General features: G+C 37.9%; 1 protein-coding gene across 1 annotated transcript in view; it reads left to right on the forward strand.

Annotated features, from left to right (window-relative positions):
* Window positions 1-304: 304 nt before the first annotated feature.
* Window positions 305-21,050, forward strand: part of DLC1 (DLC1 Rho GTPase activating protein) — a 235,745-nt gene continuing 214,999 nt past the window's right edge. Inside the window, exons 1-2 of the mRNA XM_009940573.2 lie at window positions 305-459; window positions 15,994-17,158. Coding sequence (XP_009938875.2) covers window positions 16,106-17,158 — 1,053 coding nt within the window. The 5' untranslated portion in view covers window positions 305-459; window positions 15,994-16,105. The remainder of the gene's footprint in view (window positions 460-15,993; window positions 17,159-21,050) is intronic.

Raw genomic sequence — 21,050 nt, forward strand, 5'->3', positions numbered from 1 at the left:
ATTTAGGAGACAGAAGTCACTGGGAAAATCTTGACAGGCTCGTTGCTCAGTGAAGGCTCCCTCCAGCTGCAGAGGGTGTTTTCGTTAGGCTCACGCATTGAGCCAAGCTGCTGAGAACAGAGCAATGAGCTCAGTAACGAAATCGGAACTTTTATGCTAGCAGGAGCTAACCGGGACTAGGATCTTTTGTTTGTTTGTTTGCTTCTTCGTTTTGGTTTGCGGTGTGGGTTTTTTGTGGTTTTTTTTCTTTTATTGACCAATGGTTTTAGGGAGGTTATGTCCGAACTCCAGATTCACTTCATCTAGGTAAAGCTGTCTTGGAAGATTTCCGTACTTTAAACCATCAGATAATAATTTTTTTTTTTTAAAAAAAGGAAGGAAAAGAAAAATCATCAAAGAAACAATCAGTACCCAGCATTGGATCTTTCTGCTTTCAGGATCTCAGCACTAAAACTGGAGGTAAAGAAAAAATAATAATCATTAAAAAATGTAGATTTAGTTGTAGACTAAGCCAATCCTGTTTATCAAAATGTGTCAGATCTATAACAAACTCTTGTTGTGCATTTTTCTGCATCTTTTAAAAATATGCTTGATATGCTGAACTTTGAGTATTTGTATTCATATATAAATAGAGCTGCATGGTCTTGCTTGCATATTTTTTAATGGACATTAAATAGCAAAGCTTGATGTGTGAATGATTTCTTTTTTCACCTCATTTGCCAACAGGGAGGGCATTTAGGGCTATGTTTTTTCTCTCCCCCCACCTTCCCCTCCCTTCCCTCCGCTCTAGCAGTGATGATGCAGAGAGTTTTAGGGAGATATATCAGCTATACCTCTGCTGGGCTTGGGCTCTAGCTTTTTCTTAGTCCTAGATGAAGTTTGTGGTATAACTGACAACACAGTCTTAAATGTGTACAGTCTACATATGAAATCCCAAGGTTTATTTCTTGGCATTAGCTAAATTAGGTTATTTTTAGTAACCTATGATTAGATATGCAGTTTGGGGTGTGCTGTACAAGCATTTGGAAGATTGAAAGCAAGATTCAGAAAATGTCAGCTGACGGTAATTTTCTGTGAAGTTGTATGAATTTATTCAGTCTTTTTCTTCACCTAGTAAATGCTGAACTATTAAAACTAACAATAATCTGCTGCTAAGCAGTTCAGGGAAAAAATGTGACATTTAACTGAGGCGTGAATGGAGCTGCTGCCGTTTTACTTAAAGTGATAATTTATTAAATTGTTATGGACATCAGAAGCATTTTTCATGGCAGGCAATATAGTATCCTTTGTCATTCTGAAAACCTAAGAGGACAGTTGTTGCTTATAAGTAATATGAGAGATTCTTGCTTATGTGCATCCTTAAGGCTCCATATAGAAATTGGCCAGATTAGTAACTAAGCAGGAACCTTCTGTTCACATATTTAAGAATTTTTAAACTGTGTCTTCACCGAATATTTTTTCAAAATGATTGGTGAGTAATGAAGTGACTCTGTGGTGTGAAAGGACTTGACAGACCAGCAAATACTCCAGAATGGGGTCAAATATCAATAGCAATAGATTGAGAATTGTACGCTTTACAGCCATTCGAATGGAAGAAAGTTCCTCGTGCTGGTCAGAAGTGGCAGCTGGTTGTTAAGGGCATGGGTCAGAAGGGGACCGGGAACAGCTGGTAGGCAGCAGGTCATCCCTGGGTACATCCTCGGGTGAATTTTAAAGTCACCATCACTCGTTCGCTTATGGAAAGCCTTCTCCGGTTCGGTGCCCTGAGCTGGGAGAGCTGTGGTAGGTTGATGGTGGGATTGAGAAGTTGAAAGCAATCTGAATGGCTGAGTCTGCGTCACTCCCATGAAATCTTGTGCTGGAACTTTGATGTCTCAAGGGATTTAGCGTTAGTGCCTTTTACTGCACTGTATTCCCACACTTGCTCTTGAAAGTATGCGTGGACCTACTTAGTATTAATGAGTACTCTAGTTAAACTGATGAGAAAATATCAAATAATACAAACAATTATTCCTCATCAAGAGGTACCTTCTTCTGAAGCACTGTCTTCTGGTCTTTAAAGGGTGTAATGACCCCATCTGACCTCACTTGCAGATGAAAATACTGGACACCTGAGACAATTGGACTATGGGGTAGACAACAGACTAGAACCCAGAAAGTATTTCTCATTTAACTCTAGAGTTTCTAACAGACTATAAAAAAATGTAAGAGATAGTTGCCCGCCTTTTTCATTTAGGAGGTTTATTTAAAAATCCTGGAGACAAATCACTGTTGCTATTCAACTCCTGGTTGTACGTAGTTTATCTTATCTATTATGGTATCCCACTTTTATTTTTCAAGATATTGTTGTTCAAGAAAAAGAATTCACAGAAAGCTTACTGTCTAAAAAAAACCCTTAAAATTATTTTATAGAGATACAGCAATAATGAACTTGGGAAACGTGAAGGATACAATCTAGTACTAAGCATCTAAGTTTTTAACCTTGCTCTGTTCCTTCAGGAAAGATAATGTTCTTAATTTGAAACAAGAAAATAGCCCAAATAGTTATGTAAGATTACTCCTTTAACAATTAAGAACATGAATTAATGTCTCCAGCCTTGAGGAAAATTAGTACAAGTGGTTACATTCATATAATAGAGATTATTCCGATAGTTTTCAGTCACCTTAGATTTATGTGCCTGCAAACTTACTTTCTTTTGAACTTTATACCTGTTGACCTCCATGTTAAATTCCATAATCAGAGCACTTGAGCAAAAGAAGTTTGTCTGTTTGGGCCTAATTAATTAAGATCTCTGCAACACAAACAAAAATGGATTCCTTCCCAAAAGAAAATGAAAAGCAAAGAAAACAGCTTCGGTAGACAGTTTTTGGATAGGCAAGGTTTATAGTAATGCTTTTCAATTGCTGACCTTAGAATCAATTTTTAAATTATCATTTAGGTGGTGAACTATAGAAATATGTTGGCTTTTTCATATATCTCAAAAGTTAATTAATTTTTATTCTTTTAATTCTCAGAAGTGTGAAGCGGTTGTTCTTAGCAAAAATTTTGGAAAAGTATCTTCTTTGATATAAAGCTTCCCTGAGGAGGGCAGTAGCAGAAGGAGGATGAGAACTTACAAACCGTTTTCTCTTTTCTCAGAAAGGAAATATATCTTAGAGTATTCTTCTTTCTTTTCTTTTTGTCATCTGGTTCTATTTTCTGTTGGTTTTTTGTCTGGAGAAAAAATTAAAAGATGCTTTTTATGTTGGTGTACTGTTCCTCTTACAAAAGAAAAAGGAAAAAGACAAAAAATGGAGTATACACAGGGGTAAGAGCAACTGTAATAACATCTCCAGAAGGGCTGGATCTTGATTGTCTTCCTAATAGGAGAGAGACTCCGGTCCATCCCCTCACTCGAAGAGGGGCCAACCAGACTAGGTTGCTCAGGGCCTCGTCCACTTGGGTTTTAAATCTCTCCAAAGGCAGCGATCAGTGACAATACTTAGTAAGAACTTTAAGCTTGGCTCTATACAGAGGTGTATTTTTTTATATATGTATATGTGTATATATATGTACATAGATACATTCTTTTTTTGGAAGTAATTACCGATAATGAATTTGAATACATTTTGGGGCTGCTGACTGTAGTCCATATTTCACCATTGATAGTTGTTGATGTTTGTAGCAACTACTTATTTAAGAACAGTCTGTTGGTGGAGGATTTCAAATCCACTATTACCATAATTGCTTGTTTCTCACGAATGAGGAAAATCACTTCTGTTGAAATTAGAAATGCCTGCAGTTTTATCTCTGGCATATTGTACATCAGCCACTGAACAAAGACAGAGGTTTGCCTTAGGCTGTATGTATCTACATGAAAACCAACTTAAGTCATACAATGTACACTTAACTTCTAGCCTTCACTTCCCTTTGGGCTCTTCTTTTTCTTACTCTGATTCGTGATATTTCCTGTTAGCTGTTTTATTATACCTTGTGTCAAAATCCAGTAAGTCAAGACTAAATGCCCTTGAACTTCAGGGAGGTTTCTAAACAACTCTGAATCTCTAGTGGTTCTCCCACCCTCTAGCTCACTCTTTATCAGCTCTAAGCTTTCCGTGATAGGCATGTCTTATCAGTGAGATTTTCATAGTCTGTTGCACTAGATCTCAACCATGACAAATACTTTCTAATGCTAAAACAAATAAATATTCCAACTTCAACATCATGGTACTTGTGGCAAGTTGGCGTCATGATCCAAAATTTCACTTTGGATAAGGGGAGTCAGGGGTGAGATTCAAAAAGAAAATATCATTAGACTGAGAAGTGAGGAAAATCTGGAGTAGTATGGAGGACTATTGCAAAGTTTTGTTCTGCTAAGGGAGCTAGCAGAAAATGGAAGAGGCAAGATGAGAAAGTGAGAAATTTCCCTAGCCAAAGCAGCTGGGGTTACATTATTACAGCTGTATAACTGCAACTTACTTAAGAGCATCCAACAACCTTAATTTTGTATTATTAGCATCTTTGCTAAGATTGTCACAAAATATGAACTTGTTTTCTTCTCCTTGTGAATTTTCTTCTGGAAGACACAGACATGTAATGGGCAAGGAAGGCTTGCTTTGAATTCACAAGTTCAGTCTGGTGCATTTAACACTCCCCTTCCGGGCACTCTTGAGAGGCTCAATGCACTGGAAGTTGTACTGTTGGATTCACGGCACACCTTTTTGTCTACATCTAAGGGGCAGATAACCCTTTTCATTTTACTTGAATTGTTTATCTTCAGACAATGCTGTTTCATCAGAGAAAAGTGGCAGCTTTTAATAACAATGTACTAAAACAAGAAGTTTTTATTGAAAAGCTGGTCTCAAAGAGTTGTATCCTCTATGGCAGAAGCTGGACTTGGAGAATTCCACTTTCAGAGACAAATCTACATTTTAGTTTTGTTAAATACGTATGTGCAGTAGATGTCAGTGCCTTCCTGGCAACTCACAAACCTTGAGTCACTGTCAGCTTAATTGGATATACAGTTAAAGATTTAAAAAAAGCTTTTGCATGTCATGTGAGTATTGGTAGATAGTAAAGAAAATAGACCTGAACTAGTTTTCAGTTCAATGGAAGACATCTGCCTGAGCTTGAGTCATCAGTTTTATTTTTACTGTACTCACGTACTCAGAAGTAGTAATTCCCAGGGCTGGGTATGTCTTTTCAGGCAGGCTACAGATGCTGAATGGGAGAGTAGCATCACAAAATCAGCAGACCAGCTGATGAGTTTGGAATTGAGGTGTCTCTGGAAAATACCGTGGAGATGGTCTGTTGACTATGGCTATAACAGTTATATTTGCATTATGACTGCTATCGAGGCAGAGAGAAACTGCATAAAGAGCTGAGATACAAACACACTGCACACAAGTCCTTTGAAAGATAAGCTTCCTGAATTCTGAAATAAGAATATTATAATGGTCAATGGCAAGGTTTTGTTCTGATGTGGACTTTTTTCCCCAAAAATTCATCAACGTGGGAAATAAATTTTTACATTCCCTTTCTTGAAGGAAGTGGATGTAACTGGGTCCTCCAGTGCATTTACAAAACACTCAGTGTGCACTACATGTTATTTGTCTCAAGTTTCAAAGAAATACATGGTACAGCAGGCATTATGAGTAGTTTTTGCTTTTTCACATCTACAGCTACATTCCAGAAATACTTGCTCAGTTTGCTTTCAGTACTTTTTTATAGGTGCATCAAAATGGGTTTCCAAGTGACACTTAATGGTTCATTCCTACCAAAAAGAACAGCCATCTCAGTAGTCATTCTTTCTAGACTCTTGATGATAAAGTACTTATCTTTATCAATGGGACAAAATCATTTTGAACTCTTCATGTACAAAGTACATGCATAATAGTGTAAAAAATACTTCTTAGTCCTGTTTGCGCCAGGAATGAAATTATGCCCTCTACTATTCAGTAAGCAGACTGGTTTCCAAAAGTCATTGTCTATAGTGCCTCAGATTTCATAGCTCATGGATATAACGAGCACCAACAACTTTTCTCTAAATGGAAACACTATATTAGAAACTTAAATCTAAAAGGCATCAGGATTATAATCTGGATAATTTATATTGTTTTCAAAAGGACCTCCTGTAGCTAGAAAATCCTGGGGGGGGTGGGGGGGGTGGTGAAAAAAGATGTTTGGGAAAAATTATCCAAATTCAGGACCAAAAATAATAGCCAGAGTTTTCTGGACTGCCGTGTCTTATGGGATGGCCTTTTCTCATTTCATGTCTTCTTTTCAAGATGTTTCCAGTCAAGGGAGGGTGAGAAAGGAAGTGTAAAAGATCTGCCAACTATGTTATTTTTTTCTATTCTCTGGGTATAGAGAGGAGAAAAGATTTGGGGAGAGGATTGTAAGGGCCATCAATTTTCCATATAGAAGATCTCAATTTTGGGAAGGAAAAACCTGTGCAAAAACACGAGTCCAATTCTTAACATCTTAGATTACTTTTCTTCATTCCAATACTATAAGCAATTTATTTTATGTTGAAATTAAGATTGCATAATATCTTTCAGACTGCTACATTTTGAAGACCAGCAGATTCACAAATCAGAATTACTAGATATCATGGCTCTGATTTTCTTCTGAAAAAAATCTATGCTAGAAATGTTTTTTGGCTTAAAACCTCTTCTCTTTCTAGTGGGCAGTTGTAAATTCGATGGCTGTTGTCACTCTGGAATGATGCTGTGGTGAAAGCGATTGATTATCATAACAGCTAATAAGAGTTTAATGCTGGTTATTACTATATTAAAATTCCATTAACAAAATTACAGTAAACTAGTATAATTATAGTATAAATGCTTGAAAAAATAGTATTTCTCAGTCTTATGGAATATTCATCAATGCAAAATAGTACAAAAATATGAAGTTTGCTATTTTAAATTGTCTTTTAAATTCATTTTGATTTGATAATTAACTTGGGTGTAAGTAACGTAGATCTTAAGTAAGCCTGGATAGCTCTGGATCAGTTCGGATCCCGTCATTTCCCCTTTCTCATCCTTGAGGAAGAGGCTTACTTGATCTGAGGCTCAGCACTGGAAATGAACCAAATACAAACGCAACCAAGCTAAAACCCACTGTAATTACTTGTTGGCTACAAGTAAAAGCATTTCTTTGTGTGATGGTGAGCACAGGTAACACAGCTACTTCTTGAGGGGGGATAGAAAACAATGCATCTCCATGCTGTTTTATGTTTTCTAACAATAAATTAAGGCGTGTTGACAAAGTCTGGGCTCTCATCTTAGGAATCAGTAGTATTTTCACAAAACTAGCAAGACTTTGGGTGTCTGAATGAACATCTTGCCCACTTTATACTTTGGGGCATCTAATATATTAAGATCTTATAATACTGCTGGACAGTATCACAATTCTTGTAACATGTTAAATGTCTTTTAAAGAAAGGATGTTAACAACCTTAACAGCATTACACGTTTTCACTGACAGTAAACTGTAATGAGCATATATCACATGTCAGAATCTATAAAGGAGAAAAGAAATAGCTTGCTAAAGGGATAATGAAACTGATCCCCACAGAAAAGAGGAAATCTTTATCAAGTCACAAGAATGACTTCAGGTACATCGCTTGATGAACATCTTATGTGTCTTGTATCAGAAATCACAAACTTTTTGCAGTGTATGATTTATATTTACTATACATTATTGTTTCCATTTCTTTACATGCATAAGCAAAAACAAAAAAATTTTACTTCTGTTTTAATATTTCTGCTTTCCATTTCTACTTTGGTCCTCTGCAAGTTCCTGTAGTATGAGGCACAATGAATAAACGTTCTCCTTCTTCATGATACTATTGATTTTTTATATGGCTGTAAATCCGCTCTTTCCCAGGAAATCTTAGCTTACTTCACGGCTCCTCAGGCAGAAGCTATACCATAATTTTCATACTCTTGGTTTTTTGCTATACTTTTTCCTGCTCCATTTCTCTTTCTGAGATGAAATGACAATAACTGCATACAATTTTCAGTTCATGGCATAATGAGAACTTAGCAAACATTATTATGCCACTGTATGTTCAGTCTCTCTTTTGTCTGCTGTGCTACATACTTTCTAATTTTCACTGAAATTGAAATTCAGTTTCAGATTACCAGCCACCCAGTCACAGTGATTCTTAGTTTGGGTTTTTTTTCCTGATTGGTAGCAGATATCATAGAGGCTTTTGTTAAACACTTATAGTTAGATTTATTTCTTTAATAATGCATACCATTATATTTATTGACAGGGAATTTCATACACAATATTGCCTCCTAGCTCTCCACTGTAATTAGTTTGCTCTGCATCATTAACAAAGTTTGTCGTTTCACTGCTTTTCTCATTCTGAATAACCTAAAAAGTACAAGTTCTAACAGCTGCCTTTACAAATCTCTTAATAATCTCCCTCCTCATTAAAAAAAAAAACAGAACACTAACATATGTTCTCACTTTTGGTTTTCTGTTTGGGTTTTTGGGCTTTTTTTTTTTTTTTTTAATTTTCGTTCTTCATTAAATTTTCAGCCAATTTACAGCATACGGAGATCAGAATTGCAAGTATATTGTTTAGGACCAAGAGACCACATGCATTTTATTTGATTTTAAAACCAGCTTTTAGTGCATCCCACCACTGGTCAGAGCATCCTAAGACTGAGTGTGCAGAGCAATTACCCCTGTTCCTCCAGCCTTCTCGTACGACCTGTGAGGCTTAGTAAGGAGATGGGAACTTGTGGGCCAAAAATCCCTCTGCTTCCTCTGCCTTTTTATGATCAGAGAGAAAAAGATTAAAAAAAAAGAGTCTCTTTCTCACCCTATAAAGGCAGTACTTCCCACACTTACTACAAGCCCTGGTCAGGATCCCTTCTGGCTCTGGGCATCTCCCTCCTCAAGTGAAGTCCGTCTCTGACTCCAAAGGCATTTGACATTACCTTGGAAGATCACCCCTTTTGCAGCTCACCAGATTTCCTCCCTCTGCCTTGCAGGCATCGTAATTGTCCCCTTTTGTTCCCGTGTACACAGAAGGTAATTTTGGGTACCTTTCAGAGTTACAAGTTCAGTAATTTCTCATTTGAGTTTTATTTTTTAATTCTACCACTTGGTTCCTGATCACTTTACTTTCTTGTCCTGAAACCTCTTCTAACTGATGATTCAATATGAGCCAGTACCTTAGACTTAACTGAGGGCTGTTCTCTGTTGCCTTTCTTTTGTTTGTTTGATCTAGCAATTGGTGGTGCATTGGAGCAGTTTATTTTTACAATCCTTTATTATAGGATATGTGCTGGTAGGAGTGTCTGCATGTTGCACTTAGTTCATACCTCTGTAATAACTGTCCAGTGCAGTATATCTTTCTGACGTGTACTGAAGGCACAATGCAATATAATTCCAATACTAGTGTTTAAGAGTGTTTCATAACGGTTTTTTTTTTTAATACTGCCTATTATTTTGAAGTATTTTACCAGAAAGTGAGGACCAAGAATAATTCCAGAAAGCACTTTTTATAGTGATTCATATGGTAAAATGTCAATCTCATGTTGCATAGAAATATTTAAATTCAAAAGACCACTTAACTTTCTGTAGAATGAAATGGCTATATTTTGTCCAAAGCTGTTATCCGTTCTCCTCCTTTCAGAAAACTTTTGGGATTGGCACTTGGTGTGTTAGAGTGTCACCAAAAACTTAGCCTATGGCTTTTAGTAATCCTAAATAACGTAGTGTATCATTTAGTTCTTATCCACCTAAGACTGTACTATAAATACATTTAGAAACTCTCCCTATTTGTCTGGCATTGTATGACCAGAGTATCAAGTCACTGAAAAATTTCTATTCAGATAGTTATAGCTGAGTCAAGCTGTTACAAAATTTTATATTAATTATCTCACAGGTGACAGCAACTTCTATTAAGAGACAAACTATGATCCTAAATTTTATGTATCCAACATTGCTGCTACTATTATATTCTCAGAATAAAAATCCATCAACAAAAAAAGGGTAAGGAAAGAGAGTGGTTAGGAGTTTTATTTTTTATCATTCACTTCACTTCTAATACTTTTTGTCTTGAAAGGCCTTCAGAATGAAGCAGAAGAGAAAAATTTTAGGTGAATCGTGTCTATTAAGCTGTACTGTCGCTATAGTTCTATGGATTGCATTGACTTGAGTCCTTTAAAAATAATTTTTAAAGTAAAACCACAGATACAATGTACCTGAGTCAGTTTTCAAATTCCTACTTGTCTTAGCATAGGCAGGACTTCCTTAGTTTTTCCTGAAAAATAGGAATATCAAGTACAAATAACATAAATTCACAGAAGCCCCAACTCTTCTGTTGGAGCCAGTGGGACTTGGTCTACGGATTTCAGTCAAGTATTAATTACTTATCACCTTTCACTGCTAAACAAAGACTGTACTTCTATTTCTGTACACCATTTCATGGCTGAAAACAAACAGTAAAAGATCTCCTCAAAGAAAAGGACAACTACCATGTAAGAAGTCACTACTGGGTTATATTTCTGTTTATCTGTACAAAGATCAGCAGCAGCTATATTACTGGCCCAAGTTCACATTTATAAGTGCATCACATGCATACATATGCAAACCTTACCATTAAATTTTATATGAAATACTTCAACTGTTTTATGATTTCATTCTAAAGACATATTTGTCCTGAAAGTACTATGTCTTTTCTGATTTTCAGAATGAAGTTATAAATATTATCAAAGTAGTTATCTGTTCAAACTGTTTTTAATCTTTAATCCTACATGATTATCTTCCATAGATAAAAGAAATTAGGGATAATGCATGGTATTCACTAGATTGATATCCCACAACAAATAATCCTTATATTTCTATTCTAGGACATTAGGGTTTAGAATGGTCTACATCTAAGCACTACAAAGACGGTTTACATAGAAACTGCAGGCAAGGTGAGCCTTCACATCAGAAAAATACAAAGGGTGATGTATGTGCAGGAAATAAGAGAACGAAGGACCGTAAAATCTAAACCAGGAGATATTTTAAAATAACTAGCTGAGCGAAGACCTAGAGGCTTATGTTTTATCTCAAATTATTTGTAAACAACATTCTGTCTCAGAGCTCGGTATGGAGTTACAGAAAGAGCTGAATGTAAGCCAGACCAGGAAGAAGTGAGATTAGTTTATAGGAAACAGACCCTGTTCGCTCAGACTTCCTTAAACAAAGTTTGCTGACTGGGGTCACAGACCAACGAAGATAAAATAATGATAACAAAATAAATGTTTCTGCTTGATCTCCGCTGCTTACGTATGCCTGCTATGTAAAAAATGTAATGAAACAGTCTTTCATCTCTGTGTAAGCTCATAAGCTAATGCTTTGCCTTATATTTTCGCAGAAACGATTTGCATCCCATGTAAAGCATTAGCAACAACCGAATTCCCCTGGCAGGATGGTTGGGCTGTACTGCTTGGGCCACCCTCTCTGGAACTCTCCTGCCGCTTAGACTTAGTAAACTCTCCCATGTTCTTTGCAACTTTCTCTCTTCCACAGCCTTTCTATTTCTTGCAAAGTGGAGGAGGTCATGCGTGGTGCAATGAATCATCAGTGTGGTGGGGTCTGGTGGGGCCAGCTGGGATATCACACCTAGGTCGCTGGCTGTCCTTCCTTTAGGCAGCTTGGGGATGCCAATGAGGTGTCCTTCTGCATGCTGATGTCTCATTTGTGCCTGCTTTTTCCATAGCCCTCCCATGCTAAGGACGTGAGGTGCACAGCTGGGCTCGTGGGGTAGCAATTGCTGCTGAGCAGCTCTACGGTCCTCTCCTTACCCCATCTTCCACCCTGAGGAAACAAGAGTGGGCTCCAGTCCTGTGTCCTAAGAGGCTGAGGGAAGAGGTGGAGGACCAGAGAGCCCTGGCTGTGTGCCCCTGCCTCCCCACTCTTTCAAATGGGAGATCTTGTCCCATCCTGTGCCCCAGAAGGGGAGCTGGGTCTCTGACAGGTCTGGGTAGTCACAGATACAGATATTTGAGTAAGTCTTCTTCCTCCCCTTTCCAGTCTCGCTCTAGCTCCAACTCCTAGGTCTTTCTGCTGCAGCTTGCGCAGCTTTCATGGGGTGTCAGTCGTACATATCAAGGCTGTTTTGTTTAAAGGTGCTTCTTGTAGGCCGTCACATACCCTTGAGGAGGGAAGCATGAGAAGGTAAAATGCGTCTTGAAAAATGTGCAGCATGGCCAAACCTGGATGGAATTTCATGAGATAAAGAAATGACGCTTCTCTGTCTGAATTTTGAAAGCCTGCTGGAAACAGTGTCATTTGAGCTTCTCAGAAAAAAATTACAGGAATCCTCCTTGAAGGAAAATGCTAAATCTAATTATAGGAGAACCTACCAGTTCATCTTGTACGTCACTTCACTCCGTGCTTGATCTGTTGCAAAGTTACTATTGGTTCCATGAGACTTGATACAAAACTTCCAAAAATAAGCAAGCATGAGATCTTGCCCTATTTTTCATTTCTGTTGTATTTTACGGTGAAAGGAGACAGGCAGTAAATTATTATAAAATCCATCTAAAATGAAGCACCACAGAGGGTGCTTGAAGGGGATTGTGCTGCAGCGTGATCACCCACTGCTCACTTCCATTTCCTTTGATCAGGATTTGCCCACTGAGTCAATTTTGCCAATATTCCTTAAGTCATACCGAGGATCACGAATTTTATTGTCCATCTTTCATATTCTTTTCAAACCTCATTCTTCAGAAAGTTAATAGTACTAAGCAAAACCATACTTAGCATTATTGAAAAGTAAAAGCAAAACATGAGTCTAAATTATGGGAGTAGCTGAGTGGACTGTATCCTACTGACCGATGCTTTTACCAGCAAAAAAGCTCTTTTCACTCTACAAAATATCTCAATAGACTGCTTAAAAGTTCATCTGCCTGTCTTAAAATCTGGAAAAAATCATATATAGAGATCTAGTTGTGGGATGGTAATGGTGGAAAGGGAGAGAGAGAGAGATGCTTGTTCCCTTGGTGAACAGTACAAAAGGCCTTCAGAGGGGCATTTCTCAGAGGACAGAAGATGCTGCGTGTCAAGGAAAAAGTGAGTAGCTGCCACAGAAAAGCAGCGATCAAGGCGGGAAACCTTTCTTCTACAAAGCGGCGCCGCACTTCATTCTCTGGCAGAGAAAAGAGTAGAGTTATGGACCTCTTTCAGAGGTCTGGAGTGGTGAATCCTCCAAAGCACAGCTTCTATTCCTGCAAAAGAAATAAGTTGTTCTGAATACAGCGGTAGAAGAGAGGAAAATAGTTCCTTGTTGGCCCATAACTGTCAAGCCATTACGGCAGGAAAAGAATTTTTGAGCTGAATTGTGGCAGGTAATGCAGACTCTGAGGAGGGGAGGGGGAGTAGAAGAAAAACAAGCTTACATCAAATTATGGGCTCCTTCATGTGTCATGGGAATGAGGGGATTTTGGGGACAGGTAGGTGAAGCTGCCTGGAGAGCGGGTATGTGTAAGGTAAACTTTTCATACTCAGTGCCATCGTAAGCTCATATTTTAGAGAACAATGAAAATGCCCTTGTCACATATTTATTTGTCTTGCATTTCAAGCAAAGTATTTGGTATTCTCCTGTTTAATCATTTTTTTCTACAGTCTATGAGACAGCCAACACTAGTGATAGCACAAGTAAAACAGAAGGGTTCCTAAAGTAAAATTTATTTGTTTTTCATCCCCCATGAAATATAACTCTCCACATCCAAAAAATGAAAAACAGTGAGGGATCTGTTCTCCCCTTTCTGCACACATGTAACTCCATTTTGCAGCAGCAAGGATAACGCACACCCATTAACTCTTTGAAGGCCTGCCTCTTGCACGTTACCTAAGATTGTGGCTGCTTTTAGATGGATGCACTTATGTCATTAGGAAGTTGCATTTTTTAGTGCAACTTAATATTACTGGTGTCTTTATTTTTGTCAGAAATTTCGCTATATGACTGTAGCAGCAATGTTTAATTTTCTGTAGATAGAGCTACTGTTCTGGTGGGGGAAGAGAAGGGGAAGCTACAAGAGAGTTGCACCCAGCTGCAACTCCAAGCAGTGCTAACGGAGGGCAGTAGAAATCTTTGAGCCCCTTTTAGTAAACCAGCCCCTTTTAGTACACCTGCCTGTTTTCAGAGGTCGAAACAAAACCACAGTCGTGTTGTAAAACTAATGGAATTGTTTCTGAAGAGCTTTAGGGTTCACCAGGAAATGGTGCAGTGAAAGTTAAAAGCAATATCGTTACTGATTTTCACCCTGTGGTAATTTTGGGCCACGTGCACTTCGAAATAGTAGGAGAATAGAAATATGAAATGAAGTCAGAGTAAGAACGTAAATGCACTGCAAATTTATGTAATAATTTGACTTTACATATTAATATTTATTCTTGCTCTAATATTCAACCAGGAAAGAAAAGATAATCTTAAAGTTGTATTAACTTTTTACTACTAAATTTTGCCTCTGAAAGAAGATAATTTTTTTTGGCCTGGCTCTGTGTGTTATTTTCCGTTTTCCTCAGCCTCCCACACACTAATGACTTGTGCATGGAATTCTCTTACCCTATGAATATATTTTCTTTTTAAGCCCAGTCTCCACAGAGGTGGAAAATGTGAATGTGAAATGAAGCTTCCCATCCTCAAAGAAGGTTAAAGACCTAGGAACGTGTACAACTCTATCCTGAAAGTCAGTTTGTTAAGACATAATTTACAGAAGTTCAGTTGCACAGGCATAATTTTACATTACTTTCAAGATGAATACTTTTATACCTTCAGGCGTGCGATTTGTCAAGGCAGCTTTGTGGCCTGGTGGGCAATCAGAATTTGCCTTGGTGGACTGAAATGACCCAGAACAAACTCAGTACTTAATCTTCCTTATTGTTGAAATCAATAAGCAGATCCATGCTAAGTGCTGACAGTTCTTATGCAGGGAGTGAAAAGTAGCAGTATCTGCTCCTTGGACCTCGAATGTTTTACGGGCCATGAGTTTTGACTTGTTAATTTTGTTTCAGAACATATAAATTAGTATGAGGTATTTTCTTTGTGCTAATTCGTACATGCAATGTTGCAAGATTAACTTACCTCAGATGCCATCGTCCACAGTCACTGGAAAATACCCACCTAGATAATGAAGCAGGGACAGTGGGCTCTGGCAGAGCCAGATCATCCAGGTGAGAGGAGCAGTTAGGGTTGACCACACTGGATCACAGGCTACCCTTCTGGAGGCCCCCATCCTAAATAAGGGTCTCCTCCCTTCTGTAAAATAGTGGATCCTGAATATATTCACCAAGGGGCTTTTTGAAGTTTTTTAACGTAAGGAATATGCCAAAAAACTTGCGTTAGTTTTCCCAGGGCTGTATTTTTTGATTACCACACAACAGCTGATTTCCCCGGCATTTTCATGTAACACTTGCAATTACAACTTGTCCTGGAAAGAGTGAAAGGATAATAATGAGAATCACTGAATGGGCCAAAGCTACTCGTAAGACAAGTGGTTTATAGTTTTGGTAAATTCAGAACAACCCTCAAGTTCTGCTCTACCTCTTTGGGAAACAGCCAAAATTTTGCATTCCATGGGTATCTCTGGATGAGGACAAAATACAAAATAGCTTTGTATGCAAAGCAATCATAAGACATAATGCCAGTTATACCCATGGAAATTAGTATCTTATGATAGACATAGTGAAGAGAGACTTATTGTCAAAATTTAGCTCTAGAGCTACTTGCCTGTCCATGTGTCTGTTTAGACCATTTTTGTTTACTTGATATTGGAGAATAGTCAGAAAAAAAGTTATACTGAATTATGATTACTGTCGAATTTTGTATGAAAAGTATTAAAACTTTAAACAAAACAGTCTTCTAAATTCCTGTCCTTCTGGTCCCACAGTCTTATCTTGCTTTTACACTTTTGTTTAAACTGTTCCTTCCCTTTCTTTTTTTTTTTTTATTTGGAGTTGATTCAATAACCCGGTCTTTTTTTTATCTCTTGCAGATGTTAAAATGATGAAACCCTCTCTCCCCCTGGAGCAGTGCACAGCAGCCATGACATCTCCTCTGGTCCTGCGTGGAAGGTACATTGCAGCCTGCTGCTGAATTGTTATGACATGTCTCTAGCAATCAGAAAGAAAAGCTGGGAAGAACATGTGACCCAGTGGATGGGATTGGCCTTGGAGTCTGTGGAGTATAATACAGCATGTCGTCACGGACTTGTAGCTGATAACTTGCAGACAAGTATGGAAAAAGATGAGGTTTTGAGCGTGGACCGGAAAGAAAAATGCGCTTCGTTTCCAGAGTGCTGTTATAGTGGCGAGCTGATTGGCTTCCCTGCAAAGCAGTTGGGAAATGTTTCAAAGGAGGTGGATGAAAACGATAACCATGAGGATGAGGAGCATTTTCTGGAGGCCAGCACAGAAACTCTAGTCCATATGTCTGATGACGATGATGACTATTCAGCACTCAACCTGGATAGCGTTAATTACCATATCACTGCTATAGGGAGGGAACCAAACGATGAAAAGAAGCATTTAAATGGAGCAGGCTCCTTAACACAGATGTTACCAATAACAGAGAGCAACAAGGCAATTGGAGCAGCTGGAATAATTGGAGATGTAAGTAAGGAACCTGGTTGTGACATGGTTCCTAAAGAGGAGATGGAAGAAGATGTTTGTGGCAGTATTGGCCAAAGCCTGGAGCTTTGTAATTGTGAAGGCTTAGATGAAGTAGTAGATGTAGACAGAGAAAATCTTTCTAATTCTCCTAATGTGAAAGATATTATTATGCCTGGGAAGCAGCTGCTTCATACTGCTGTAATTGCACAACAGCGCCGGAAATCTGATGCTTTGAAAGACGGGCTTGGAAAGTCTGAGCGTAATGTGGTAGAGAGTGGGATTTCTTCTGAATCATGCACCAGCAGTGATAGACAACTCTGTTCAGCAATGGAATCTGGTGACTGCCTTATGCAGTCTGCTCCTTGCTCTCTCATCCCGGCAGTGGAAAATGGTCTGGATGAAAGTGGTTTCACAGAACCTCAAGTGGTCCCTGAAAACAAATGCCTTTCAAACGCCAGTTCGGCAGAAGACGTTCAGTGTTTACATGTAAGGGATCATTTGACCACACAAGAATATTCAGACAGTCAAGTGAAACTGCGCAAAAGAAAGGTAGGATGCTCTTAAACTGCAGAGATTTTTTCTAATGTTTTCCTCAAATTTCTTATGAAGGTGATTCCATGACTAATTAATTGGAGATAAAATGTATTTTTCAGCCTTGCTTCAATAACTTGTCAAAATTCTCTTTTAACTGCTTTGAGAATAATGTGTCTATATAACAACTGAATTTCATGAGCTCTTTTTAAGGTCTGTAAATGGCTCAGCTGTGAATTTGGAAGGTGCCTTATATTCACTTTATTTTTTATGTATGTAAAATTTTATATATTTTAAATATGTTGTTCAAGGCTAAATGAAGAAGTGTCTTCTATGGGTCTGGTTTTATTTTTGGTTTTCTGGCTATCAGGTATCATTAGCCCTCTTAGGAAACAGGTTGTATCTAGATGTTTGGAAGCCTTATAGAAAAAACAGAGAACAGGTAAAAATGCAACATAACTTTCAGAGGAAAAAAAGGAGTGGAAACATTTTGCAGTAATTCTTTGGTTTTTCAGCTCAGCCCCATGAGGATATGTTCTTGCAAAAAGAAGTATTGCTGAATTTGAAACAATGTTTTGCAACTTTAAAGCAACCAGAGAGTTTCACTGTCCCCACAGAGTAAGGAAGAGTGTCATTACAAAACTTTAATGACAGATTCCCTGGTGATAAAACTCCCATTTTCTTCCCTGGGAGGACATGTGCTGCCTGCAGCACTATGAATTCACCTTAAGGTCTGGCTTTCCCACCTGTGCTGTTTATTCTTGCTAATAACTGATATGTAGTTGTTTACTCCTCTCTCTGCCTTTATTCATTTGACATCATCCAGCTTCATTTCTCTATTTTTTACAATTTGGTTTCTATTAATTGCGTGGAGTTTTTTTCTATCAGCTGTAGAGCCTTGGTAGCTGTTTCACTAAAGCACATAATCATATATACAGTACTGTAGGCCAACACAGCATCCTGAGCTGCTGGCCATTGCTTCCTTGTGTAAACCCTTTGTTGATATTAATGCTCAGCTGATAAGGTTGGAAGCCATACGTAACTTTTGCAGAAGGCTTCAGAAGCCCTCCAAGCCAGCCCTTGTTTGGTAGTTCATGCAATCACAGTTAACGTGGTGACTGTTCAACTGATCTTGCAGCAAGTACGGCTCTGAGTTACAATTAAGAAACAGAAACATGACTAACAGTACAAGAAATGTTCAATTTACCCATCTGTAGAAAACAGTTCAAGTTTAAAACAAAATAATTAACAAAATATATTTGAGAACTAATTGACTATTATTATAACCTTATGCTCAGCTGCTCTATTTAGTATCTTATTTTCTTTTGTGTTAAGCATAGTCATCAATACTGATGCATGCATTTCATATTGTTAGCAAGACTAATTTTTATGGTGTAATTTCAAAATCCTATGATTATTAACTGAAAATACAGATAATACTTGTTTTTATTATGTACAGATACAGTCACTGTGCTGTGACTCTACCCACATTAGCTTTGTTTACCATGCTATATTTTTAATAGCTTCGAAGTTGCTAGTTTTCATGTATCTCTCTGTATCTTCTTTTGAGGTCATGTACTCATCTTTTAAATGTATGCTCATGAGAACTATATTTCAGAATATATTTATGACTTTTGTTTGCACCATGAAATATTTAAAAAGGCAGAATATAGAAACTCCAGTGAGACTAACAGTAAGAAAGGACGTGATCATAGAAAGGAGCAAAACAAGGAGCTGCTTCCAGGAAGGTTGAGAGTTACATGGCTGCAGCCACTGGGAAGCTGCGCACACTGTGACAGGGGATGGGGTCTGTAGATCTGAACGAGTGACCTCGTACCACATGGGTTAAAGAAGTCTTTACCAACTGTAAAATGCTTGGCAAAAGGGAAAAGATACGATCTGCTGTTGCTTCTAGTATTATTTATCTCGAAGTTTGCAGGACACTTCTACAGACAGTGTTCCCGCGTGCAGGATTTTCTCACTTATCTCTAATCATACACTATTTTACAAAACCCTGTCTGTGCTGGTCATAATCTGTAATGAAAAATGTGCCTGTGTTTACAAACTTTCCCTGAAAACCACTCTTGTATTTTTAACAAAACAGTAGAAAAACTACAGACTTGAAACTGAATCCATCCATAAAAGTCAAATATTTGCTTTGCAGTGACAGGAAGACTTAAGGGATTGGAATGGTATATAAAACCTTTTCTCTCCAGGTCAGCAGTTCAAACAGCGCAGTTCAGGCTTAAAACACACAACAGTCTGATGAATGTTCAGTGCCATTTATAGTTGCACGTAAATATGTGCTCGCAGAGGTCAGAATATGGGAAAAGGCACGTGGAGATGAATTGCTGAAGCTATTTGGGCACCCAGACCTGGAGGTGGCACCTTGGGGGATGATAGAAAGGTGCTGAGCTTCAGGTACTTCCATGAGAGTTCAGATTTTAGGACCTTTGAGGAAACATCATTCTGCTCTTGCCAGTACTAAATTCTTCTGAAAACCTGTTCCTCATTAACAGACTTTAAACTGCTTTTAATTGTGGCAACAGAGCATGACCTCCCCTCTTATCCTTTATCTGCTGTGTTCAAACTGAAGCCAAGGTGAGACAGTGTGGATCTGTCGCGTTGCTCTGCAGATGAATGCTGGTTTGAGGGGCTTAAAGGGCCTAAAGGTTACGATCTTTGACCAGCACTAGCTCCATTTCTGTGAATTGTTTTAGTCATGATGGATGTACTGACGCTGAAGACATTTTTTGCAAACAGGTCCAGCTATCGCAGCGTTCTTTGCTCGCTCAAGTCCCCAGGGTTCAGATGGTTTTCCTTTTGCTTCCTAGGTCTCAGAAATAGGAAGTGCTTGAATTTAATTGTGAGAACTTATTGATGTTAGCTCTAACTGAAAGATCCCACAGTAACCAAGCTTTCCCGGTTTTGAGTTGACTGATAATCAATTCAGTTTATCCACAACATGAAGTTGATGATTATTAATAATTCAGAGTAGCAGAAGCATAAATGGATTAACTATATGTGGCTGTACAAACTAGACCTTCCTGCATGTTTTCTTGGGTTAAATAATTTTTAAGTTTTTAAATAGTCAGTTCACTTGAGAATTGTACATTCTGGATTTCCAAAGATTGGAATAATCTTTAGAACTAGTGAGCAAGCTGTAACGCTTGGGACACCCCAACAGCTCACATGTATGTTCACATGTATAATGCAATAGGGAGAACATTTAGAGAACAAAATCATACAAAACCAGGAGTATCAATTACTCGGAGAACACCAACAAAAGGAGAATCTTTAATTATTATATGCTGATTTTAAAACGGGGAAAAATGGCTATTACCTTGTAAAGGATCTTGGAAATTTTTGCAAGTGCGCTGTTTTATGCTTTCTGAACAATTTTTGAACAATATTTGAACAATTTCTGAACAATATTTTCTGATGAGCTGCTCATCTCATCAAGTTTAGGGATATCCAGAAAAGTCCCTGCTGGAGGAGATTAGGTGCACAAATGCACCAGAGCTCTAACATTCATTCAAATTCTTTTTCAACACAAAAAAGCTACTTTATTCAACATTGGTGTAAAAAGGTGAGCTGAAACATATAGGAGGAGGACATGGAATATTGAAAAGAATTTTCTATGCAAGAAGATAGAATTACTATTAATAGGCTTTTTAATAAAGCTCAGGAAGTTGTAGTTAATATTTAAAAATAAAATTCAATCCACAAACTAGCTTAGTAAGATAGTACCAGAAGATTGAGGGAGGAGATAAAAAATCTGTGAAAAGATAAACAGATTTTTCACTAAAACTGCACAGACATCTAAGAAGTATATTATGATTTGATCCAGAAGAAAAGCTGGAAACATTCCTTATGTGTATTTGGGCTGCTTTGTTACAATGTAGTTTAT

This window comes from Opisthocomus hoazin, chromosome 5 (assembly GCF_030867145.1).
Source record: "Opisthocomus hoazin isolate bOpiHoa1 chromosome 5, bOpiHoa1.hap1, whole genome shotgun sequence".
Classification (NCBI taxonomy): Eukaryota; Metazoa; Chordata; class Aves; order Opisthocomiformes; family Opisthocomidae; genus Opisthocomus; species Opisthocomus hoazin.